Below are 26,538 nucleotides of genomic sequence, written 5' to 3' on the forward strand. Positions count from 1 at the left end.
GACGGCGTGTTTACTGCGGCTTTGCCACCAAGGTCTCCCTTGAAAGAGACAGGAGGAATCCGCTGAACTATGAAGCTCTTTTTTTCACAGTCCGTTAAGTCAATCCACTGCTGGATGAGGGCCCCCCCCTACCCCGTGCGGGTCGTGGGGGGCCATTTGACCGCCCTTTTCATGCGTGGTCACTGCGGGTTTCTGAAGCCGGTTCTCACCAACGCTTTTAAATAAAAGTCCCAACGTTCGAGCTGCATGAACAGCGATCTCGGGTTTTAAAAGTCCTGCTTCGGTGCGAGCGGTCTCGGTGGTGGGCACTTTGCGATTAATGACATGGCCCAGCACCCCACCAGCCTCATACCAGGGTGACGGCGAATTGCTTTGCTGAAGTGAGGCTCCACACGTCAGGCATTACCAAGGGAGTGTCATTTATTATTAGAAAGAGTGGCCGCTCCGGTGCCTCCGCGACGGCAGTTTTGACGATCGCAACCGGAGCGCATAGAAATCGACGGACAAAATCACGCGGGCGGCACGGCAACAGCAGCCGCCCCGGTTACACGAGGGACGCTTTCATCCGAGCCGCAGAAAAAGTGCAATATCATCGAACAAATACCGAAGCCCTTATCTCCACCTCTTTCAGATTAAAAAAAGCCTGAAGATACAAAAAACCGTGGCCATTTGGCGGGCACGGCCGTGAGCAGCGTGTGGCGGAGGCGTCGCTCGCTCGGCAGTGACGGCAGAGCTGACATCAGCAGTGACCGGTGAACACGTGTCAACCTCTAACTCGACCCCACCAGCCAAGCAATCCCTGTAAATAACCATACCGCACTCACGACCACACCGCGAACCATGCTTTACTCGCCGACCAGACCATACGCCAGCGTTCTTCGTTGCAAGGCCCACGGGTCACTGGCAGCCCCTCGTGGCCTTTAGTGCGGCCGCCGACAATACACAAATGGGAAAACACTCCCATCATCATCGTGCTGTCAAACCCCAATGGTTTTAAATGTGTGGCGGCCCTCACACTGATGTCTTATCGGCGAAAGTGGGCCCCCTCTCTGAACATTAGTGAAGAACACTGCCCTACACATAACCATACACCACACCAACCAACTGGACCCTACCCCTCATTATACACCGGCCAAACAAAGCAGCACCAGCCATACCCTTGACACCAACTACAGCCTCCCCATGTGGGGCATTTTGTGTATCCCTGCAGCCCGCCCACCCGCTTCATTCACCCTGTTCGTTCTTAATGTGCCACCCCACGGCTGGGCTGAGCGGGTATGGTAACGGTGCTGGCTCAGCGTACGGCAGCACAACCAGCGCAGGACAATCACTCCCGTGGCTGCCCAGGGCTTCCCACGACTGGGTGAGGCGGCGAAGAGGTGGGTGGAGGGCACCGGTCTCCCCACCAGAACAATCACCGCCAGCAGTCTCCCCGCCACGTCTCACAGCCGGGCGTAGTGTAAACAATCAAGGCACTTATGGAGGCTCCCAGCGCCCACGCATGGAGGTCACGTGCGTGGGCTACGATTGCACACGCGTGCGTGTGAGGTGTGTGGGTTTGACGTGTGTGTGATATCGCTGTGCGTGCGTCTGCGTGAGGTGTGTGCACGTGTTGTGTGTGTGATATCACTGTGCGTGCGAGGTGTGTGCAAGGCCTGTGATGTGTGATATCACTGTGTGCATGCCGTGTGTGATATCACTGTGTGCATGCCGTGTGTGATATCACTGTGTGCATGCCGTGTGTGATATCACTGTGTGCATGCAGTGTGTGATATCACTGTGTACATTCCGTGTGTGATATCACTGTGTACATGTTGTTTGATATCACCGTGCGCTTCTTGTGTGTGTGATATCACTGTGCGCGCGTGTTACGTGTGCTATGTCTGTGTGTGCATGAGGTATGTGATGTGTGTGTGTGATATCACTGTGCGTGCGTGCATGGTGTTGTGTGCGTGATATCACTGTGCGTGCGTGGTGTTGCATGTGTGATATCACTGTGCGTGCGTACATGGTGTTGTGTGCGTGATATCACTGTGCATGCGTGGTGTTGCGTGCGTGGTGTTGCGTGCGTGGTATAACTGTGCGTGCGTACATGGTGTTGCGTGCGTGATATCACTGTGCGTGCGTGGTGTTGCGTACATGGTGTTGAGTGCGTGGTATCACTGTGCGTGCGTACATGGTGTTGCGTGCGTGATATCACTGTGCGTGCGTGGTGTTGCGTGCGTGGTGTTGCGTGCGTGATATCACTGTGCACGCGTGTGAATCGGCAGGTCCTTGGCCCAATCCTGCAGCTCCCCGGAGCCCAGCACGAGGTAGACGAGTGCCCCGAACGCGTCCACGCTCGCCGCGATGTTGAACACCGTCTGCCACTCGGGCAGCGAGTGCTGCCCACACGCACGCATGGGTAAAGCGAGCTCGTCAACGCCAAAGCTTCGCAGACCTCGGCCGCGACCGGCGATTTCACGGTGACAATTATCATTAAGGGTTAGGGTCCTTTCCTCTGAAGATCGGCAGTTCATCAGTAAACTTTGCACTCCTATCGTGTTTTTGCATTGTTTGTTGTAACGTTCTGACCCCGTGCCCCTACTGGACATCGGATTCGTCCAATATAAATACATATTCTGATTCTGCCTGATTCAAGTAAGCCTGAGACATTGTATGGCGAAACCGGTCCAGAGTTTGCTTGTGTTGAAACGACGCTGCTGTAATTTTGCATTCCCTCAAGGCCGTATGGCTGATGGGTTGTATCAAAAAATACTTTAACGTGGAGAGATGGACATGTGAAGGAGACATTGCTTGTTTATTTTGTCGTGATGTGATGGATGAGTTTGGAAGTGACCTCTCACCTCGGGGGTCAGGTACCCTACGACCAGAGGCCCCAGGAAGCCGGGGATTGTGGCAAACGTGTTGGTGATGCCGAGGAGAATGCCAGCATATCTGTACAGAAAAACAAAGATACCCCCATGTAGCCTTTACAGACTGTTGGGGCAAGTGCTGTTCGCGAGCACCTATTAAGGCCGGCACAGCACATGCCCACTTTTATCTCCCCAATGCTGTTGTTTACACACAACACCAGGTTCTAATTTAAGGCTGAGTCGACCTAGGGGAGGCCCATGACCGGTTCAGATAATCGGGTCGCCGGGTTCATAGCGCAGCGCGCTAACTGCTACACCACCGCTCCCCACTATACTGTACACACGTGCACACACGCACACGCACGAGCTCGACCCGCTGGCGAGCACCGACTACGCGCGGCGGCGGCCTCGCGTGCCGGCGGGCGGGTGTGCCGGCACGCGGCCCTCACTGTGGCGCGATGTCCAGGTGGTTGATGTTGAAGCCGGACATGCTGAGCCCCCCCATGGAGGAGGAGAGTGTGAGGAAGGCGACCGCCAGTGTGTAGTTGCAGCCCACGAAGCCGGTGGCCACCAGGAACACGCCGGGGCCCAGCAGGCCTGGGGGACGGCGGGAGCGGGCGGGAGCGGGCGAAAGGGCGGGTGTGAGGGCGAGGGACGGACGCAAGTCACGAATCGCGAGCGACGGAGAGAATGGGTGACGGTGAGAATGAGTGGAGAAAATTAGGGACAGAGAGGAGTGGCAGAAAGAATGATTGACAGAGAGTGAGTGTGATGGAGCGAATTAGTGATAAGCAGAATGAGTGACGGAGAGAACGAGTGACTGAGAGAATGAGTAAGAGAGAGAAGGAATGACGGAGCGAATTAGTGACAGACAGAACGAGTGATCGAGAATGATTGACGGAGAGTAAAAGTGATCTTGAATGTGACGGAGAGAACGCACCCAGCGTGGTGAAGACCTTGCGCGTGGCCGTGACGGACAGCAGGTGGCGCATGCGGATGCGGTCAGCTACCTGTCCTCCCAGCATCATGGCCATCCAGCAGCCCAGGTAGGGCAGAGCAGACAGCAGCCCGTTCTGGTCACACAAACACAAAGATCCCCGCCCCCCGTATAGCTTACACCGACTGTTGGGGCAAGTGCTGTTCGCGAGCACCTGTTAAGGCTGACATGGCACACGAGGGAGTGTCTCACCAGCAGAATCAGCCTTGCTTGTATCAATGCTGGTGAACTGCCAGACGTTTTACAGGCGTGGGCAAAATTAATCGGCCGACAAGACGGTCGGGGAGCGACGTGTCGGCGGAGCTGAAAGGCGAGGGGGGGAGGTGGGCAGCACCTTCTTGATGTTGAAGTGCAGGACGTCGTTCATGTACATGGGCAGGCACGTGAGCAGCGTGTAGAATGCCCAGTTGTAGCAGAAGTGGGCGACAATGATGGCCCAGAGGCGCGGGGATAGTGCCATGCTCCCCCAGGGCACACGCCGGTGACCCTCGCCATGCTGCAAATAGGACGACAGACGTAGCCGTTAACGTGTGGCACCTGTGAAGGCCGGAACGGCACAGGAAGGGGTGGTCAACATCACACATGGCCGCCTTTTCTCTCCCCAGTGCTGATGTTTACACACCACACCATGTATGTTTATCTTCTTTCACACCGTACGTAGCCAACCGTGCGAAACGGATACTCTAGGGGAGGCCCAACTCATTGGTCGTGAGCTGGAATCAAACTGGGGTCACCGAGTTTGTCGCGTAGTGTGCTAACTACTGTGCCACCGCTCCCCTCGTGCCTTCGTGTGTGGTCACACACAAACACACACATATAGGCACAGGCCCATCTGCACACCAACATTGATTGCCAGGTGCTCACTCCATGGATAGCTCGCTGCGCACACACCCACTGCCCAAGTGACACCCGCTCGTGTGCTCACACCTCCATGTGCCGAAGTGAGTCCTTGATGTAGCGCTTCTCTTGCTCCGAGATGTGTGGGTGGCTGTCGGGGGTGTCCCAGGCCAGCAGGAACCACAGGACGCACCACGCCACACCCAGCCCGCCTGCCGCACCCACCCAAGGTCACTGAGCCCTTGTCTCGCTCACTCACTCGTTGGCTCGCTCGCTCAGTCACTCACTCGCGTCCCACAGAGCATCATCTACTCACTCACACACCCACCCGCTCAATCACTCATTTACTCACTCAGCCACTCACGCATTTACTTACTCGGCATCACCCACCGAGCATCACTGGCCACTGTCTCGCTCACTCATTCACTCAGTCACTCGCTTACCCCCACCCCGCCTCACTAACTCACTCACACTCACTTACGTAGTGTCACTCGCTCGACTCATTTTTGTACTCGTTCACTCACTCAGCATTACTCACCCACCCAGCTTCACCGTCAAGCTGCTCACCACCGCTGCCACCAAACCACCACCACACACCACCGCTACACATCGTCACCGCCACACACCGCCACCACCACACACTGCCACTCCGTCACTTCCACCATTATTGGGTATAGTGTGACCCAATTCCTGATCAGGTGCCTCTGCTGGCATGGACCCGGCACTCACCGAATATGTAGAAGACGGACGGCCAGCCCAGGGTGTCGATGAGAAGGCCCGACAGCGGCAGAGACACGACCGTCCCAAACTGAGCACCTGTGGTGATAACAGAGCCCCCCCCCCGCCACGGTATAATAACAACACGATTACAGTGTGGAGTTACACAGCAATTAAATGCGACTGCGTTTCAAGACAGTGTACATAATGAGTGGGGCGTAATGTGTATAGCCAGAGTGGTCTCATATATGGGTGTGGGTGAGGAGTCTCCAGTGTCAGCGGACAGTGTCCCGATTTTTGAGCAGAGTTAGCGGGCTGGTCCATCGGCCCAGCAGGTGGCTTTCACCATGACAGGTGGAGGCACAGAGTGGCACTACTCCGTCTAAGACTGCAGTGGCAGGAGAACTGGCCCAGTAAGCAGTGGGGAGCGAGGGGATGGAGTGAGGGGGACCAGGCGTGGGGGGCGCCCACCGGCGTAGCAGATGGTGACCAGCCGGCTCCTCTCCAGCGGAGGGGCCCAGTGGGCCCACATGGCGTGCATGGTGGGAAAAGTGGCTCCCTGCATACGGGCAGATGCAGACACATACAAAGACATCTCTACGTCCGCTTGTAAGTCCCAACATCTCCCCGTGTGTTTCTGTCTGCGCTGGTATCTCCGCGTAACCAACCCCCTCCCCCGGGTGCATCCCCAGTGTCTCCCCGTATCTTTGCAAGCCTCCCTGTGCCGCGTTCCCCTCGGTGCCTCCGTGATCTCCCGTACCTCCCCGAAGCCCTCGATGACGCGCACCACAATGACCCAGGGGACCCCGAAGCTCGCCGCGGGCGGCGTGGCCAACGTCAGCAGCGTGGTGCAGGCGACGCCGATCCCGAACAACATCTTCCCCCCGTAGCGCCCGGCCAGGTATCCCCCGGGCACCTGCGCACACAAAAAGACAAAGGTCCCCCGTATAGTCTAAACAGACTGTTGGGGCTGTTAGCGAACACTTTTGAAGGCTGGCACGGGGCACGACGAGGGGGTGGCTGGTCAGCACCACGCCCAGCGGCCTTTGTTTCCCAAGTGCCGATTTTTTACACACCGCACCGGGTACACATTTGAGGCCGAGTCGACCTAGGGTAAGCCCAGGACTAGTTCAGATAATCGCCACTGGTGTTCGCGGGAATCGAACCCGGATTTCCGGGTTCGTAGTGCAGCGCTTTAACCGCTACATCACCTGCGCACGAGCACCCTCCACCACACGCCACCTGTTCCTACATGCAGGGCATCTTCCCTGCACACAGGTGTGCGTGGTGGCATAGCGTGGTTGGGTGGCATGGCATGGTGATGCAGGTGTGTTCCAGGCATTCGTGTCTGGCATGTAAATTAGCCGAGAGCAAGCGGGGGATGCGCAATCATCCACTGTGCCGTCCCGCTAAGCACCCGCGCACCTGTGTGATGATGTAGCCATAGAAGAAGGCACTGAGGATCCAGCCCTGGGTCTTCACATCCCAGTTGTACTTTGGTCCCTGAGCAAGACCACACGAGGGGGGGTGAGAGGAGAAGGCTTAGGATCACGTGGAGCGTGTCAAAATAAACCATTTATAACTATAAACAGAACCTTGTGAAATCACATCCTTGTCCCGTTTGTGGAGGGTCGGGGAGAGGCAGAGGGCAGTAGGAGTGAGCAATTGGAGAGACGAGCAAGGTGAGCAGACTGCACAAGATGCGGGAAGCGAGCAAAACCAACGGGCGAGCAGGTGAGCAAAAGGCAGGTGTAGGTGAGCAAACGACCGAGCAGACGAGCGAGTGAGTTGGCCTGCGAGCGGGCGAGCGAGTGGGAGATTGAGTGAAAGGGCGTGCAAGCGGGTGGGCGGAGAGTATACGTGGGTGCATGAGTGAGTGAGCAGACAGTCCCAGTTGGTGATAAAAATGGGTGAGCGGGTGGACAGATGGACGAGCGAGTGAGCGAAGAGCAAGATTCCTCGAGCAAGTGGATGAGTGAGTGGTCGCAGAGTAAACATCTGTTCCTTTGCTTCTGTTCCTTTGCAGCAGCAGCAAACGCTTAAGCGAGGTGGTCAAGCGAGTGTGGGGTGGTAGTGTGAGCGAGTGGGTGAGTCAGGGTGAGAGAGTGGATCAGTGAGCGGGCGAGCGGAGAGACGGCGGCGAGCAGGGCAGCGCTCACCCGACCGGGCCCCGCATCCGTGCCGTTGTCCACCACGTGCCCCGGGCAGTCCACGTCACCCGCATGCCACGGTGACGCCGCCGTCACGTTGCCGTCGGTGGTGTGGTTTACCATGGCGACCAGGGCGACGCTGAGGTTAACGCGCAGCGCGTAGACCATGAAGAAGCCAAGGAAGGAGAGCACCGCTAGGTTGTAGCGCGCGGAGCAGCACATGGGCGCTCCTGCATGCGCGGGCGACAGCGCGGGCGAAAGTGAGGGCTCGCCGACATCAGCAAACTGACACCACAGATATCACGGCATTTACTGACACCACATATATGAGTACAGTCACTGATAACACAGATATCAGGAGACTCGCTGACACCACTGATACCAGTACAGACTCACTGACAGCACAGATACCAGTACAGACTTATTGACACCACAGCTATAATAAGTGCAGACTCACTGACAGCACAGATGGCAGTACAGTCACTAACAGCACAGAAACCAGTACAGACTCACTAACAGCACAGATACCAGTACAGTCACTGACAGCACAGATACCAGTACAGACTCACCGACAGCACAGATACCAGTACAGACTCACTCACAGCACAGATACCAGTACAGACTCACTGACACCACAGATACCAGTACAGACTCACTGACAGCACAAATACCAGTACAGACTCACTGACACCACAGATACCAGTACAGACTCCCCGACAGCACAGATACCAGTACAGACTCACTGACACCACAGATACCAGTACAGACTCACCGACACCACAGATACCAGTACAGACTCACCGACAGCACAGGTACCAGTAAAGACTCACTGACACCACAGATACCAGTACAGAATCACTGACACCACAGATACCTGTACAGACTCACTGACACCACAGATACCAGTACAGATTCACTAACATCACAGATACCAGTAGACTCACCGACAGCACAGATACCAGTACAGACTCACTGACAGCACAGATACCAGTACAGACTCACTGACAGCACAGATACAGGTAGTCACTGACACCACAGATACCAGTACAGACTCACTGACACCACAAATACCAGTACAGACTCACTGACACCACAGATACCAGTACAAACTCACTGACAGCACAGATACCAGTACAGACTCACCGACAGCACAGATACCAGTACAGACTCACTGACACCACAGATACCAGTATAGACTCACCGACAGCACATATACCAGTACAGACTCACTGACACCACAGATACCAGTACAGACTCACTGACAGCACAGATACCAGTACAGACTCACCGACAGCACAGATACCAGTACAGACTCACTGACACCACAGATACCAGTACAGACTCACTGACACCACAGATACCAGTACAGACTCACTCACAGCACAGATACCAGTACAGACTCACTGACACCACAGATACCAGTACAGACTCACTGACACCACAGATACCAGTACAGACTCACTGACACCACAGATACCAGTACAGACTCACTCACAGCACAGATACCAGTACAGACTCACTGACACCACAGATACCAGTACAGACTTACTGACAGCACAGATACCAGTACAGACTCACTGACACCACAGATACCAGTATAGACTCACCGACAGCACAGATACCAGTACAGATTCACTAACAGCACAGATACCAGTAGACTCACCGACAGCACAGATACCAGTACAGACTCACTGACAGCACAGATACCAGTACAGACTCACTGACAGCACAGATACCAGTAGTCACTGACACCACAGATACCAGTACAGACTCACTGACACCACAAATACCAGTACAGACTCACTGACACCACAGATACCAGTACAAACTCACTGACAGCACAGATACCAGTACAGACTCACCGACAGCACAGATACCAGTACAGACTCACTGACACCACAGATACCAGTATAGACTCACCGACAGCACATATACCAGTACAGACTCACTGACACCACAGATACCAGTACAGACTCACTGACAGCACAGATACCAGTACAGTCACTGACACCACAGATACCAGTACAGACTCACTGACACCACAGATACCAGTACAGACTCACTGACACCACAGATACCAGTACAGACTCACTCACAGCACAGATACCAGTACAGACTCACTGACACCACAGATACCAGTACAGACTCACTGACACCACAGATACCAGTACAGACTCACTGACACCACAGATACCAGTACAGACTCACTCACAGCACAGATACCAGTACAGACTCACTGACACCACAGATACCAGTACAGACTTACTGACAGCACAGATACCAGTACAGACTCACTGACACCACAGATACCAGTACAGACTCACTGACACCACAGATACCAGTACAGACTCACTGACACCACAGATACCAGTACAGACTCACTCACAGCACAGATACCAGTACAGACTCACTGACACCACAGATACCAGTACAGACTTACTGACAGCACAGATACCAGTACAGACTCACTGACACCACAGATACCAGTATAGACTCACCGACAGCACAGATACCAGTACAGTCACTGACACCACAGATACCAGTACAGACTCACTGACAGCACAGATACCAGTACAGACTCACTGACAGCACGAATACCAGTACAGTCACTGACACCACAGATACCAGTACAGACTCACTGACACCACAGATACCAGTACAGACTCACTGACATCACAGATACCAGTACAGACTCACTGACACCACAGATACCAGTACAGACTCACTGACAGCAAAGATACCAGTACAGACTCACTGACAGCACAGATACCACTACAGACTCACTGACATCACAGATACCAGTACAGACTCACTGACACCACAGATACCAGTACAGACTCACTGACACCACAGATACCAGTACAGACTCACTGACAGCACAGATACCAGTACAGACTCACCGACAGCACAGATACCAGTACAGACTGACACCACAGATACCAGTACAGACTCACTGACAGCACAGATACCAGTACAGACTCACCGACAGCACAGATACCAGTACAGTCACTGACATCACAGATACCAGTACAGACTCACTGACAGCACAGACACAAGTACAGACTCACTGACACCACAGATACCAGTACAGACTCACTGACACCACAGATACCAGTACAGACTCACTGACAGCACAGATACCAGTACAGACTCACTGACAGCACAGATACCAGTACAAACTCACTGACACCACAGATACCAGTACAGACTCATTGACAGCACATATACCAGTACAGACTCACCGACAGCACATATACCAGTACAGACTCACTGACACCACAGATACCAGTACAGACTCACTGACACCACAGATACCAGTACAGAATCACTGACACCACAGACACTAGTACAGACTCACTGACACCACAGATACCAGTACAGACTCACCGACAGCACAGATACCAGTACAGACTCACTGACACCACAGATACCAGTACAGATTCACTAACAGCACAGATACCAGTACAGACTCACCGACACCACAGATACCAATACAGTCACTGACATCACAGATACCAGTACAGACTCACTGACACCACAGATACCAGTATAGACTCACTGACACCACAGATACCAGTACAGATTCACTAACAGCACAGATACCAGTACAGACTCACCGACACCACAGATACCAGTATAGACTCACTGACACCACAGATACCAGTACAGACTCACTGACAGCACAGATACCAGTACAGACTCATCGACAGCACAGATACCAGTACAGTCACTGACATCACAGATACCAGTACAGACACTGACAGCACAGATACCAGTACAGACTCACCGACAGCAGAGATACCAGTACAGACTCACTAACAGCACAGCTATAATAAGTGCAGACTCAATTACGTCCATACCATTATAGGCATCAACACAAACTGCATTGCAGAAACCGAGGCAAGCGAAGCCCACGCTGAGAGGCAGCAGCACTAACATGCATCTGTAATGACAACACTAGCAGTACAAACACACGCAGTACAATCAGGCAGGGACGGTACTAAACGAGCGACTCGTGACTTACAGCAGACAGAGTACAGCACTTGCATGAAGTACTGTGACAGCAGGCAGTACGGACGGTACAATCTATACCCCCCAAGATGAGGCCTCTTGACACGAAGCCGGTAGTGCCCACATCACAACACTGGCAATACTCTTTGGTTATTTCACATCAGTACTATTAAGACGACAGTACTCTCACAGTACTATTAAGACGACAGTACTCTTACAGTACTATTAAGACGACAGTACTCACACAGTACTATTAAGACGACAGTACTCTCACAGTACTATTAAGACGACAGTACTCTCACAGTACTATTAAGACGACAGTACTCTCACAGTACTATTAAGACGACAGTACTCTCACAGTACTATTAAGACGACAGTACTCTCACAGTACTATTAAGACGACAGTACTCTCACAGTACTATTAAGACGACAGTACTCTCACAGTACTATTAAGACGACAGTACTCTCACAGTACTATTAAGACGACAGTACTCTCACAGTACTATTAAGACGACAGTACTCTCATCAGTACTATTAAGACGACAGTACTTACATCAGTACTATTAAGACCACAGACCTCTCACAGTACTATTAAGACCACAGTACTTACATCAGTACTATTAAGACGACAGTACTCTCACAGTACTATTAAGACGACAGTACTCTCACAGTACTATTAAGACGACAGTACTCACACAATACTATTAAGACGACAGTACTCTCACAGTACTATTAAGACGACAGTACTCTCACAGTACTATTAAGACGACAGTACTCTCACAGTACTATTAAGACGACAGTACTCTCACAGTACTATTAAGACGACAGTACTCTCACAGTACTATTAAGACGACAGTACTCTCACAGTACTATTAAGACGACAGTACTCTCACAGTACTATTAAGACGACAGTACTCTCACAGTACTATTAAGACGACAGTACTCTCACTACTATTAAGACGACAGTACTCTCACATCAGTACTATTAAGACGACAGTACTCTCACAGTACTATTAAGACGACAGTACTCTCACAGTACTATTAAGACAGTACTTACATCAGTACTATTAAGACGACAGTACTCTCACAGTACTATTAAGACGACAGTGCTCTCACAGTACTATTAAGACAACAGTACTCTCACAGTACTATTAAGACGACAGTACTCTCACAGTACTATTAAGACGACAGTGCTCTCACAGTACTATTAAGACGACAGTACTCTCACAGTACTATTAAGACGACAGTACTCTCACAGTACTATTAAGACGACAGTACTCTCACAGTACTATTAAGACGACAGTACTCTCACAGTACTATTAAGACGACAGTACTCTCACAGTACTATTAAGACGACAGTACTCTCACAGTACAGTACTGAGCCGGCAGTACGAGCAGAGTGACAGTCCTCCTGCCGACACCGCCCGACTTTGTAAAGGAAGGAGCGTCGAGACCTCCGCATCGCGAAGACTGGAGATTGTAACGGGAACGATGGTGATATCGATGGCTATGATGTTGATGAAGGTGTTGTTTATAGTAATGAAGGTGATTTTGATGTTGATGATGACGTTGATGGTAACGAAGGTGGTTGTTGATGGTCATGGTAATGCTGGCGTAGTGTGTCGATGGTGACACGGGAGTCGCCTCGTACCGGGGGCAGACACATTACTGCGGGGCAGCAGGGGCTGCGTGTCGGAGCGACTGCTCCGTGCTGTCTCCTCCGTCGCATCCTCCGCCTCCTCCTCGCCATCGGAGACTTCGTTCTGCGACATCGTTCACCGCTCACGTGAGGGCTGAGGTAGCCGGCACCCCCACCCCGGGCCACATCCTCCCCGAGTAAGATGGCAGTCTCCCGGGCCACATCCTCCCCGAGTAAGATGGCCGTGTCACGGGCCACATCCTCCCCGAGTAAGATGGCCGTCTCCCGGGCCACATCCTCCCCGAGTAAGATGGCCGTGTCACGGGCCACATCCTCCTCGAGTAAGATGGCAGTCTCCCGGGCCACATCCTCCCCGAGTAGGATGGCCGTCTCCCGGGCCACATCCTCCCCGAGTAAGATGGCCGTGTCCCGGGCCACATCCTCCTCGAGTAGTTTGGCCGTCTCTCGGGCCACATCCTCCCCGAGTAAGATGGCCGTCTCCCGGGCCACATCCTCCCCGAGTAAGATGGCCGTCTCCAGGGCCACTTCTTCCCCCGAGTAAGATGGCCGTCTCCCGGACCACATCCTCCCCAAGTAAGATGGCCGTCTCGCGGGCCACATCTTCCCCGAGTAAGATGGCCATCTTCCGGGCCACATCCTCCCCGAGTAAGATGGCCGTCTCCCGGCCACCTCCTCCCCGAGTAAGATGTCCGTTTCCCGGTCCACCTCCTCCCCTCTCCTCCCCGAGTAAGATGGCCATCTCCCGGGCCACCTCCTCCCCGAGTAAGATGGCCGTTTCCCGGTCCACCTCCTCCCCCAGTAAGATGGCCGTCTCCGGGGCCATCCCGTCCCTGAGTAAGATGGTCCCTACGACGGCCATTCCCAGTTGTCGAGCCATTCCCATGGTAAGTTGGCACGAGCAAAAAAATCACCACAGCGCGTTTATCTCGAAAGCCAGGCAGTGTTGAGTCTGCTATGGTGTCTTGAATGAGCAGAATCAGTCTTTATTTAGACCGGCGGAATCCGATGAGCTATGAAGCTCTTTATCACAGATGTCCAGTAGAGCAACAGCCTTCTGCCGTGCTAGGCGGTTGCGGGTGCAGAGGGAGAGGGAAAAAAAGCATCCATTTGTGCAGCGTGCCCTCTCCCTCTCGTGCTCCCCGAATTCACCAATTCTGCAGCCACGTGGCCCTCCACGTGGCCCTCTTCAATCACTGGGTGGCTGTGGATGCACTCAACCTGCGGTCCGCGGGAAAGAAGAACTAAAATACTAATAACACCCCCACTAAGGAAATGTACAATCCCAAATATAACTACGAGAGTAGCGTTTGGTAGTCCGCGAAGTGTGTGGAGTTGAAAAGGTTGGGAACTGCTGTCACAATAGCCGTGACGTAAACTATGAAACTATTTTTAACTTTACCAGCTAATGCCCACTGAGATATATACCTTTTTTCTGAAGCGACCTGGCCACAAATGATAGCTCAACGAAGCGGCTTATCACGTGGAAATTTATAGCAGCCAAATACTCTAAACACGTGTTTCTCAATGTGGAGGGAAAACCCGGAGGACCTGGAGAAAATCCACGCGACCACGGGGAGACACTGCAAACTCCAAATATACAGCAGGCGTCTGGGTCGGGATCGAATCCACGACCTCCTGCATGGCAGGCGAGGTAGTTCACATCTCCTAGCCATCGTGATGATAGGCATGCAAACTCCAAATATACAGCAGGCGTCTGGGTCGGGATCGAATCCACGACCTCCTGTATAGCAGGCGAGGTAGTTAGATGATGATGATGATGAATTCGGGTCGTCAGTCAAGCCCTGAGATCCAATCTCACGACCTCACGATCTGCTGCTCCACACACTAAACCACAATATGGCTCAGAGTGGTGCAAAAACACATGTTGGGGACGACACAACCACACACGCACACACGATGCATGCAGAGACAAAGTAACCCACCCCAGCACCAGTGTATACAAACAGAACTGTTTTTAATTTGGATTTCAAAGAAAAAACATGAAACTCGAACAAATACTCCATGGCAGGTTGGGACTAAACCATGGAGCAACCTCAACACTTGGCCTCTCCTTCACAAAGTGCTCAAATTTGTTACAATATTCACGTGGTGTTAAACTTTCTCTCCCTGTGCCCCTCAGCACTGTCAATCCTCCTACTCCTCGCTCTCTATCACTTAAAATCCTCAATACTCGAAGGCTCCTTGGTGCTTTCACGACTCCCAACGTTCATTGCCACACTCTACTCCGGTCATCCTCACAGCGGCTTGTAAGATGGTCACCGCGTGGCACGCTTTCAGAAGCGTTTCTGGGGCCGTGTGGAATGCTCTTCCTTCCGATATTAGGAAGCCACTGGAGCTATGCACTTTTAAATGTAGATTTAAAACTAATTTCTTGAGAACTGTTGTGTTTAGTTTGTCCTTAGCACGGTTGGCTACGCACGGTGCGAAAGAAGTTCAACATACAGATGTAATGATATGACAACACCTGCTGGTGGGAAAAGGGAAGCACGGGTACGTGCACCACTAAAACATCATCCAATCCCAAAGGGAGAGGTATCTGGGCCAAAGGTAAGGGGCGGGGCTAGCCGAGATACTCCGGGAACCCGCTGGAAGGTTCCACGAGAGGGCGTGGCCGGAGGCAGAGCCTAGCCGGGCCTGCGGCAACATAAACATGGGTGGACTAGGACTCGTGCTCGGTGTGTGGAGTCTTGCGTCCGGACTGTGTCGCTGCTCGCCGTCATCTCTCTCCATCGTTCGGCCACGTGGCAGATCTCCTGCGGAGTTCCACCACCCTTACCGGCACGCCGTCAACCAGCGGCAAGGCCAGGAGTGGACGGGTGGAACCACGCCGGATGATCGACCGTGTGCGTAGTCTGTAAGGACGCTAACAAGTGTGTACTCGGAAAAGAAAGAGAAGGTTGGCCTGTGTTGTGCCCGTATGTGAAATAAAGAAGAGTGCCCTCTACACGACATGTCACGGAAGTCGCTCGTTATACATACATACTCTCACCTCACCAAAATCTCCCCACCTTCAGGCGAAAAAATAAATTCGCAGCTGGTCTCCAGTCCTCAACTCTTTCCGTTGTTGACGTCATGTTCTCCTGTGCATTGGCTAAAACAAAAAAGATTGTCGACTTTAAAACCCTTTGCGTGTATGTACTTTACTAATACCCTCGCTCTACAGCCAGGGTGGGCATGTATTTTCAAGTCATGTTCCTCGCCTAAGGAATGTACAGAACTCGGAAACATGAAGTACCTTACCTAATGCAGGTTACATTTCAAAGACAACGACGGTCTTAACGCCAGCCTACGACCCTTTCAGCCAACACGTGTGATGCGGAGGCCTTGTGCGGGGAGGGCAATGGTGGCTCAGCTACTGAAACAAGAAAGCCGTGGCCGGGTCTCAACGGGACCCGGGAAGCGTGCTGCGCCCTTCCCGTTGCAATCGCGACGTCGTGACCAGAGCGGTGAACACACACGGGACGCGTCGACACACCACGGGGGAGATGAAACATTCTCGCGCACATGCATGCACGTGCGGGCCCGCCACTCGTCTGCACAGTGGCGCGTCAAGGGGGCCTGCCTTAAACGGACACGCCACTGCCTACAGCACCAGGTCAAAGTGCGCCAGCAACCCCCAGTGGTCGCTGGGGAACTTCCCACATGCCAGTCGCTCGGTCCCCACGAGGCGCAGCGAGCGCGGCACAACCGTGGCGTCCACGCCGCCACCGCCGCCGCCACCGGGTAGGCTGGAAGGTCCGGGCGAGCGAGCTGTGAGCGGCTGCTGGTAGAAGAGGCGGTCGAAGCGCAGGCGGGAGGAGCGAGCGCCCCCCAGCTTGAGGTTGTCGTTGAGGGTGGTGTCCCAGGTGTAGCGCGTCTCCTCGGGGCGGCCAAGCAGCTCCCACACGTCGCCCACGCCGGGGGGCAACCCCCCTATCTGAGACACCTGCACGCACGCCGGCACCGCCCTCAAGCATCACGACACACCACCTGTGTCGGATAGGGTTGACACGGTATGTGTAGTATGGTACAAGGTCCCATGACAATCGTATCGTCCGTTTTGCTAAATATCGTCATATCGTGATTATCGTTGCTCATTTTATGTTTTGAAAGATACAATAAACTTGTTCATTTCGTGGTCAGTCGAGCTTTGGTTCTTTGGTAGGCCGCAGTCGTAGTCATCGTCACGTTTGAAAATTTTTTGTCCACTCAGATCTTCGTTGACCAATATAAAAAAAATAACACTCGCCGAAGAATACTTTTGCCACTAATTCCGTTCACAAATGTAAGGCAGGCAGGGCGGTCAGCGGGGAGGGAGAAGGGTGGGACTCGCCTCCTTGTCCCTCAGATTGGTGTCGCCCCCGAAGATGGTGGTGGCGTTGCTAGGCGCGAGCGCCATCCTCTGCAGCACCTGCTGAAGCTGGCGCACGCGCTCCTTGGTGTGTGAGACAGTGCTCTCCAGATGTGACGTCAGCAGGTACAGCGGCACCCCTGACACCTCCGCCTGCACGCAGACAGGTAGAGCCCGTCAGGTGGCACAGCCCTGGCCCGTGTGCATGCTGCTGTCGTTGGCTGATGGGATTATACTAAGAAACTAACTAAACTTTTTATTTTATCAGGTAAAGCCCACTGAGCTATTTAGCTCTCTTTAAGAAGTGACCTGGCCACAAATGATAGCTCGACGAAGTGGCTTTTCACATGGAAATGAATAACATCCAAATACTCGAAACGGATGTTTCTAAATGTGGAAGGAAAAACCAGAGGACCCGGAGAAAAATCCACGCAACTTCGGGGAGAACATGCAAACTCCAAATATACAGGCGTAGGATCGGGATGGAGCCCACGTCCTCCTGCATACCAGGCGAGGAAAATAATATCTCGCCTCGGGTGCTGGTTACTACACATTGGGTGCTGCAGTCAGAGCTGTGGCTACTTGCTGGATGCTGTTTTGCTATAGTTGGGTGACAGTTGCTGGGTATTGTTCCTGGATGCTGTGTGCTGTGAACTGCAAGCCATGGCTGGGTGCAGGGTGCCACTGGGCTTACCCTGACCGCCAGTAGGTTGCGCCCCATGACGGAGGTGGGAAAGGGGATGACCTCGTGGGAGATGAGCCGCACGCGAGATTTCTTCAGCATCACGGCAGTGAAGTAGCCCTGCTCATCAGCTGCACAGTGCGGGCCACAATCACCGCAACCCCCATCGTACAACATCGCCACATCACACAGCACCGGCAATACGACGCACTTCACGTTTGTTACGAGCACGGAACCACAAACCCTGTGCAGCGCGACGTCCCCATCAGAGCTCACGAAACTGGCCGCAGCACCACCAGATTCAGCCACACACCGGGGATGATGTGGTAGCTGGTGGCTCGCTGCTGCAGGTAGCCGAGGTAGGGAGGCACCAGCTCTTGCAGATAAACCACGTCGGGAGAGTGTCTGCAGCATCAGGCAATGAGGACACGGGTGGGTCATCAGTACCACCCCCACAACACGCGTGGCGCCTCTGTGTAGCGTGCGACATGCAAGCACAGACCTTTATATATCCAGAAAAGCCTGATACACTAAAGTATGAGCCTCAAGAACCCTTTTCAGGAGCTTGTACATTACACTGCAATGTTTGGATAAATTCCTGAATGAGTCTTACAGGAATATCATTAACGGCACATTGCCGAAACAGAGCTAAGGGGCCCAGCAACAGACCTTAGAAGCCGATTCATTTGAACCAGTGACTCGACGTGGTGTTACGCGCTTAATGACGATTGTCGAAATAGGCGTTCACCCAACATCCTCCACACTTACAATGCGATGATGTTGCAGGCCCCACGAGCTCGAAGCTGGATCTGCTCCTCCATGAGCCCGTCCAGGTTCCAGCAGAGCAGCGACAGAGACCCCTCGTCCCCGCCGCTAGCACTGAGCGCAGTAACCCGCGACACAAAAAAAAACGATACGAATTTTCATGCACACGGTGCTTAAAAGCCTGAGAAACTCAACGCTTCTTACATTGTATCTCAATCACAGTCTGTTCTCCTACCACGCATGTTTTCACAACGCAAATTGGATATAACGCTGCCCCAGCGTAGCATCGCACAAGGCGGGATGCTGCTGGATGCTTCTAGATGCTATCCGCGTGCCTCAGTCTTCGTTCAGCCTGTGGACGCATACCACGTGTTATCGCGGACTGTGCTTTACCCTATATTATACATTATTTATTATAACGAGATTTTTCCATAACGCGGTGTTCTTCAGGAAGGCAATTACCACGTTATACGAGAAAAGACTTATGTAGATTCCCAGCTGTAGTTTTCTTTTACCCTAGAATGCCTACTGATGGAAGCCGTCCCTGTGCAGTACCAGCCTGCAAGAGGCCATCAGTCTGCCAGTCATGGCCCTTTGTGTACTCCTTAGCAGAGTACTGCGAATTCGTAGGGACCAGACGTAGCCACACTCGACTTGCTGATCCTCAAGTCGAACCCAACGCCGTGGTTTCCCGTGTTGTCGCACATCACTACCCCCGTCCATTCGCCACAATGCTGCGAACCTCGAGGAGGTCCAGCAAATTGTGGGAAACGAACCTCTCCACATCCGCCAGGATCTCAAAAACGTTCCTTACCACCGCTCAAAGTCGCGGGCAACCCCTTTTTGGACCCGCAAACTTTGACAAATGGAACTTTGACCCTGACGACGCCTGGAAAGCTAAGTTCACGGAGGCATGCTTGAACCACAAGCCTCTGCAACGAGCGGCAAAAGTGCTATTGCTCGGCCACGCGACCAGGAAGCGTGACGTAAGAGGTGCACCCAACTTGAACGTCGCCTCAGACACTGACCCCGCGAACCCAAGACTCCAACTCCATTGACCCCCGCCAATAATATCAGAGACTCACACCAGACACTCCTGTGTCCCTAGACTGCGACCTTCAGACTACCTGGTGGCCACCACCCTTGCTCTTTTTCGTCCCCCTGGTGTCCCCCTGGGGAGGGCGTCACCTGTGCAGGTTGGGTGGCAGCGAGTTCTCCTCGATGACCTCCAGGTCGGAGCTCACGTCCAGCACCTCCACGGGGGGCGGCTGCATCGCGGAAGCCACCGAGCTGCCCGGGTCAGTGTCTCCCTCAAAGTAGGTGTTCAGGGCGTGCTGTGGACACAAGCACACCACCACTAAGGGGTTAGGGGCCCAGCATGGAGCTCAGGGGTCTTGCAGAGCTGGGGGCGTAATTGGGATTCACTGGCCCAAGATCAGCCCCCCAACCCATATCTGTCCCTGTTTCTCCCCCATCTCCCTGTGTCTAACACCGTGAACCCCCCCCCCTGCCCCCTGTTTCTCCTGCGTTTCCCCGTGAATCCCGTCTACCTCGCTCTCCTCCTCCCGGTGCCTCCCCGTGTCTCCCCCTATCTCTCCCCGTGTCTCCCCCGATCTCTCCCCGTGTCTCCCCTATCTCTCCCCGTGTCTCCCTCTATCTCTCCCCGTGTCTCCCCCTATCTCTCCCCGTGTCTCCCCCTATCTCTCCCAGTGTCTCCCTCTATCTCTCCCCGTGTCTCACTCTATCTCTCCCCGTGTCTCCCCCTATCTCTCCCCGTGTCTCCCTCTATCTCTCCCCGTGTCTCCCCCTATCTCTCCCAGTGTCTCCCTCTATCTCTCCCCGTGTCTCCCCCTATCTCTCCCCGTGTCTCCCTCTATCTCTCCCCGTGTCTCCCTCTATCTCTCCCCGTGTCTCCCTCTATCTCTCCCCGTGTCTCCCCGTATCTCTCCCCGTGTCTCCCCCTATCTCTCCCCATGTCTCACCCTATCTCTCCCCGTGTCTCCCTCTATCTCTCCCCGTGTCTCCCCCTATCTCTCCCCGTGTCTCCCCCTATCTCTCCCCGTGTCTCCCCCTATCTCTTCCCGTGTCTCCCCCTATCTCTCCCCGTGTCTCCCTCTATTTCTCCCCGTGTCTCCCCCTATCTCTCCCCGTGTCTCCCCCTATCTCTCCCCGTGTCTCCCCCTATCTCTCCCAGTGTCTCCCTCTATCTCTCCCCGTGTCTCCCTCTATCTCTCCCCGTGTCTCCCTCTATCTCTCCCCGTGTCTCCCCGTATCTCTCCCCGTGTCTCCCCCTATCTCTCCCCGTGTCTCACCCTATCTCTCCCCGTGTCTCCCTCTATCTCTCCCCGTGTCTCCCCCTATCTCTCCCCGTGTCTCCCTCTATTTCTCCCCGTGTCTCCCCCTATCTCTCCCCGTGTCTCCCCCTATCTTTCCCCGTGTCTCCCCCTATCTCTCCCCGTGTCTCCCAATCTCCCCGTGTCTCCCCCTATCTCTCCCCGTGTCTTCCCCTATCTCTCCCCGTGTCTCCCCCTATCTCTCCCCGTGTCTCACCCTATCTCTCCCCGTGTCTCCCCCTATCTCTCCCCGTGTCTCCCCTATCTCTCCCCGTGTCTCCCCCTATCTCTCCCCGTGTCTCCCCCTATCTCTCCCCGTGTCTCCCTCTATTTCTCCCCGTGTCTCCCCCTATCTCTCCCCGTGTCTCCCCCTATCTCTCCCCGTGTCTCCCCCTATCTCTCCCCGTGTCTCCCCCTATGTCTCCCCGTGTCTCCCGATCTCCCCGTGTCTCCCCCTATCTCTCCCCGTGTCTCCCCCTATGTCTCCCCGTGTCTCCCCCTATGTCTCCCCGTGTCTCCCGATCTCCCCGTGTCTCCCCCTATGTCTCCCCGTGTCTCCCCCTGCCCCGCAAGTCACCCCCCCTTCCTCCCACCATGAACCATGTCTCCCCCCCATCCCATGCCTCCCATTCTTATGTCCACCCATGCCTCCCATTCTTATGTCCACCCCCGCCGTGCCCCCCCCGTGCCCCCCGCCCCCCCGCGTGCCCCCGCCCCCCCCCCCCGCGTGCCCCCCGCACCCCCCGCCCCCCCGCGTGCCCCTCGCGTGCCCCCCGCTCCCCCCGCGTGCCCCCCGCGTGCCCCCCGCGTGCCACCTGCAGGTCCCAGGCGGCCCGGCCCAGGTAGCGCTTGGCGAGGCCGCGGTCCGCGCCCGTGATGCTCCTGAACTCGGCGCAGAGCCTCTCCTCGGCCGCGCCCTCCATCGCCTGTCCGCGCCGATCAATCCACCACCCCCCCTACCCCACCACGGGCGGATCGATCAATCAACGACCCGATCGATCAATCAACGACCCGATTAGCGCAGAAAGCCGTGAGCGGACGGGGTCGGCGCGCGTCTGCGTGTCCGCGTATCTCACAACCCCCACCACACACCGTTCACAATCCCCAGTTCGCTTGAGCGACGCGGGGGGGGGGCCCGCGACGCCTATCCGCGCTGGGAAATGTAGAGGGTGCCCGGCCAGACGGCGGCTCGCGAGGGCTGTGTCCCGAGCGCGTTTCGTATTTCGCGAATAAAACCTTATCCTGTGGACAAAAGTTCGGACTTAAGCTGTCAGCCTATACGGTTTAACATGGGACCTTTTTTTAGGCGAGTATCATTGTTTGAAAAAATAAGAATAGGGTTTAATATTTCTGGTGTGAAGAGGTTCAAACGCCAAATATAAACTATTTTTGCAAGGAATCCTGTCGGCATGAACCACACGTGTATTTGTGTTGAACATGCAAACAAAATATGCTCTGATAAAACATCATGCATCTTCCTTTGAAACATGTTTTATTGCCGAAAAGGGTAAAACCTATTATTGTTTTTCATTCTTTGATACTGAAAGCAAGGTATCCCACGATTTAGTTGCTCAACCCGAGCTGCACATTCACTGATTCGTGTGCCATTGTCTTTGTACTATTCGCCGTTTGGCGTTCTTCTCTGATCTGGCACTGCTAGTGACACTACAGAAGACTGTTGTAGGCTAATCACTTTCAAAGACAATGCCTCAAATGTTATCAAAGCATGTTGGTTTACATGTTCTCCACAAGTATGTACGGTTAATGCAGTAACTTGATTCCTTGCAAAAGGTTTAATCTATTTGGTGTTTGAACATCTTAACACAACTCATGTTTTATTTCCAGAAAGGGTAAAACCTCTTCTTATATATTTATGTTGTACTCCATACGGTTTACCCCGTATTTTAATACAGGGAATTTTAGTTTTCAGGCCCATACGGCGTACAGCCGTTTCAATACGGGAATTTTTAAAAAAATCTATTTGTGTTTCTCCCTTGTGAACGGGACTTTGTCGGATGAACGTTGAGATCTATACGGGTCACGGGGTGACCTATAAGGTCTGAATTTGTCCGTAATAAGGTAGGGCACTGATAAGGGGTTGACAGGTATGAATGTGAAATCCCGCGTGTAAGCGGCTCGCCCTATTTCTACCCAAAATTCGCTGCATGCGTTTCTAATTCACTTCATATGCGTGGGACAAGATTGTGTGCGGTCCAGGCGCTATTTGGCAGAAAGGTGTCGAGCGTAATTTCGCTTTGTGCACCTTTTTTAAAGAACGCATCTACTACTACTACTGAGACATCAGTGGAAGGCGCCTTACCAATAAACGTAAATTGTTGTTATTACGACCGCATCAAGCGAAGAGATCCTATAATCGGCGTCTGCTAATCACCTTCCTTGATAGCACATCGAGCTATCTCTCTCTTGCTTCTCATTTATGTACAATGTAGGAGGACTGTTGCCCGAAACGTCACCTATTTTATATATTTCCAATTAAAGCGGTAGTATTAACGAATGTGAGTGGGTTTTTTGTTCGTACAAATTTCGTGAAATAAATAACCCCGTCAGAGAAGGCGTGGAAAACGGTGCAAAATTCGCCATCCCGTACAAAACCCTCGTGCCTCTTGTCAGCCTCGAGACATTTGTGAGAAAGAGCTTTGTAGCTCATCGGATTCCACCTCCATCAAGAACGATTCTGATTGGCTCCAGCACTCGCGCAGGGGGTGGGGGAGGAGAGGGGCCGCGCTGGTGCCACTGGGGGGGGGGGGGGGGGGGCACGGGGGTGGGGCGCACGGGGGGGGGGCAGGGAAAGGTATGCGAAAAGGGGGGCTTATGGGGGGGGGCTTATGGGGGTGGGGGCAAAGATCCCCCGGTGTAGCCTTAACAAGGGGGGGGGGGGTGTGATCAGCACTACCGCCTTTGACTCCCTGGTGGCGATGTTTCAGCACACAGCACCGGGTACTTCCTTTGAGGCTGAGTCGACCTAGGAGAGGCTCAGGACCGGTGCAGATAATTGTCACCGGGTGTTGGGCGTGAGCGGGAATCGAACTCGGGCGGCCGAGTTCGTAGCGCAGCGTAGCGCTGCCTGCTGCTGTGTCATCGCTCTTTGTCTATTATAATCTACTACTATAATGAGCCAAGAATGTCTGTGTGTCCCGCGCGTGATGTCACTCCACGTCGGCCAGCCCCCCTCATTAATAATCATGAGCGGGTGACGTCCTTCACATGGACCCCCCCCCCCTCATTAATAATCATGAGCAGGTGACGTCACTGCACATATAGCAACCCCCCCTCATTAATAATCATGAGGGAGTTGATGTCACTCCACATCGAACAGCCCCCCTAATTAATAATCATGAAGAGGTGACGTCTTCCAAATGGAACACCCCCCCCCCCCAATTAACATTAATTAGCGGGTGACGTCACTCCACATGGGGGGGGGGCGCCTCCTCCCCCCTCCTCGACGTCAACTCACAACCCTCACTACAAAGGCTGAACCCTCACGTCATCACGTGATCTCCGTGACGCTGTTGAGACATCAAAGTAAAAAGGACGTCATGATGAACAAGGGATTCTAACCTTAAAATGAAATAAGTATGTGTCACCGCGCCCTTACAAATTACACACGAGTTGATGCAATGAATATATCACGTCGCGCTCTGCTTTTCGCTTGCAAGTTTCAATTTACTGCAATTCACACCTGTCCTTAGAACGGGCAAAAGGCGAATCATGATTAAAATCAGAGTTGGGAATAAAATAATAAAATAAAATAACACAATTAAATTCTCACGACGTTTCGACCACAACACAAGTGGCCGAAACGTCGTGAGAATTTTATTGTGTTATTTTATTTTATTAATGTATTATTTTATTCTCATTCTACGTGACTTTACCGAAAGAACCAAAGAAGATGAATCCTTGCAGTCACGAAAGCTTGAAATCGAAATGTAATCAAAGTTGCTCACTACGGGGCCAAATGCCCTTCGTGCAATGCGTGACACGAGAAGATGTTGTTGACACCCTGGGGTTTAACCTACAATCTTTTTGTAGGTCTTATGTAAGTCTGGGTATGTGTGTAAATTATCGGAGACCAACAGCTGGCTACAGTTGAGAAGCCAGTTGGAGCATGTGCGGGTCAAACTCAAGATTCTACCGCGGGTGGATCTCTGTGTTCTGACCTTTTGAATTACCTCTGAAACTTTCCTTTGAGGCGCTCCGTTCCAACTTCCGTCTACTCCACTGTAGTTGTGGTTGGGCGACGCAAAAAATTGGGGATGGAACGGAAATTTAAAAAAAAATGTTTCCAATTACAGTACTCAAAGGAAACCACCAGTTTGCGGGAGCGGTGGCGCAACGGTCAGCGTACGAACCCGGCAACGCAATTTCCATTCCTTCTCACGACCACACACCCAGTGGCGATTATCTGAACCGGTCTTGGGCTTCCCCTAGGTCGACTCAGTCATACATGTGGACCCGGTGCGGTGTGTAAATATCGCCACTGGGGAGACAAAGGCGGTCGGGCGTGGTGCTGGCTACCCACCCCCTCGCGTACCGTGCCGGCCTTCATAGGTGCTCGCTAACAGCACTTGTCTTAAAAGTTTGTCAAGGCTATGCGGGGGATCTTTATCTTCGTGTGTGCCACCTATACCATCCCCGTGTGTTATGTACACACATGTTTTTGACCTGGATCAAGGCTTACAAAACTAACAACAGGCCAGGGCTAAATGTTTCAATTATCAAATAGTCCACCTGCATAATCTCTGGAGATGAACCATCTCGTTTGCAAGGGTGTCCAGTGTGTCGACTGACACATAGCACACTCGTAATGATACCGTGTAACATATTTAAAACATATCTCCAAATGTATGCATTAATACTTTGAATATCACACCCAGACAAACACAAGAATACATACACACGATATTTAAAATAGTGCACACCGCCGGTTCATGTAGAATGTACTCAAGGTGTAACAGCTGCGTGTTTTAATTGCGGAATTAAATACGGTGAGACTGGCCGATCGCTTCAGTGCAGTTCTGTGTCTGAGCGAGACTTCGCCTGTTCGGGTTTTTTTTCCTCAAGGGATGGTCACATTTTTATGACTTAACATTAATTTGAACGTGTGCACAATGTATGCGTGTGTAGATAGTGGATACCCGGTGAGCATGTCTTCTATTGCG

At 53.1% G+C, this 26,538-nt stretch overlaps 2 protein-coding genes across 2 annotated transcripts; both read right to left on the reverse strand.

The window, feature by feature from the left end:
- Nucleotides 1-402: 402 nt before the first annotated feature.
- On the reverse strand, nt 403-13,417 carry SLC17A5 (solute carrier family 17 member 5). The gene is made up of 12 exons (XM_032953050.2): nt 13,219-13,417; nt 7,566-7,786; nt 6,832-6,909; nt 6,167-6,322; nt 5,878-5,965; nt 5,419-5,505; nt 4,780-4,901; nt 4,187-4,348; nt 3,796-3,928; nt 3,305-3,452; nt 2,847-2,937; nt 403-2,384 (listed from the first exon to the last, which is right to left on the reverse strand). The coding sequence occupies exons 1-12, from the start codon at nt 13,337-13,339 to the stop codon at nt 2,244-2,246; spliced, it is 1,548 nt and encodes a 515-aa protein (XP_032808941.2). The 5' UTR covers nt 13,340-13,417; the 3' UTR covers nt 403-2,243.
- Nucleotides 13,418-15,185: 1,768 nt separating this feature from the next.
- LOC116941707 (tyrosyl-DNA phosphodiesterase 2-like) lies at nt 15,186-22,490 on the reverse strand. The gene is made up of 7 exons (XM_032953049.2): nt 22,174-22,490; nt 20,214-20,359; nt 19,029-19,139; nt 18,574-18,665; nt 18,273-18,391; nt 17,561-17,731; nt 15,186-17,173 (listed from the first exon to the last, which is right to left on the reverse strand). The coding sequence occupies exons 1-7, from the start codon at nt 22,279-22,281 to the stop codon at nt 16,832-16,834; spliced, it is 1,089 nt and encodes a 362-aa protein (XP_032808940.1). The 5' UTR covers nt 22,282-22,490; the 3' UTR covers nt 15,186-16,831.
- Nucleotides 22,491-26,538: the final 4,048 nt, after the last annotated feature.

This window comes from Petromyzon marinus, chromosome 12 (assembly GCF_048934315.1).
Source record: "Petromyzon marinus isolate PM22_M1 ecotype Great Lakes invasive population chromosome 12, UKy_Petmar_22M1.pri1.0, whole genome shotgun sequence".
Classification (NCBI taxonomy): Eukaryota; Metazoa; Chordata; class Hyperoartia; order Petromyzontiformes; family Petromyzontidae; genus Petromyzon; species Petromyzon marinus.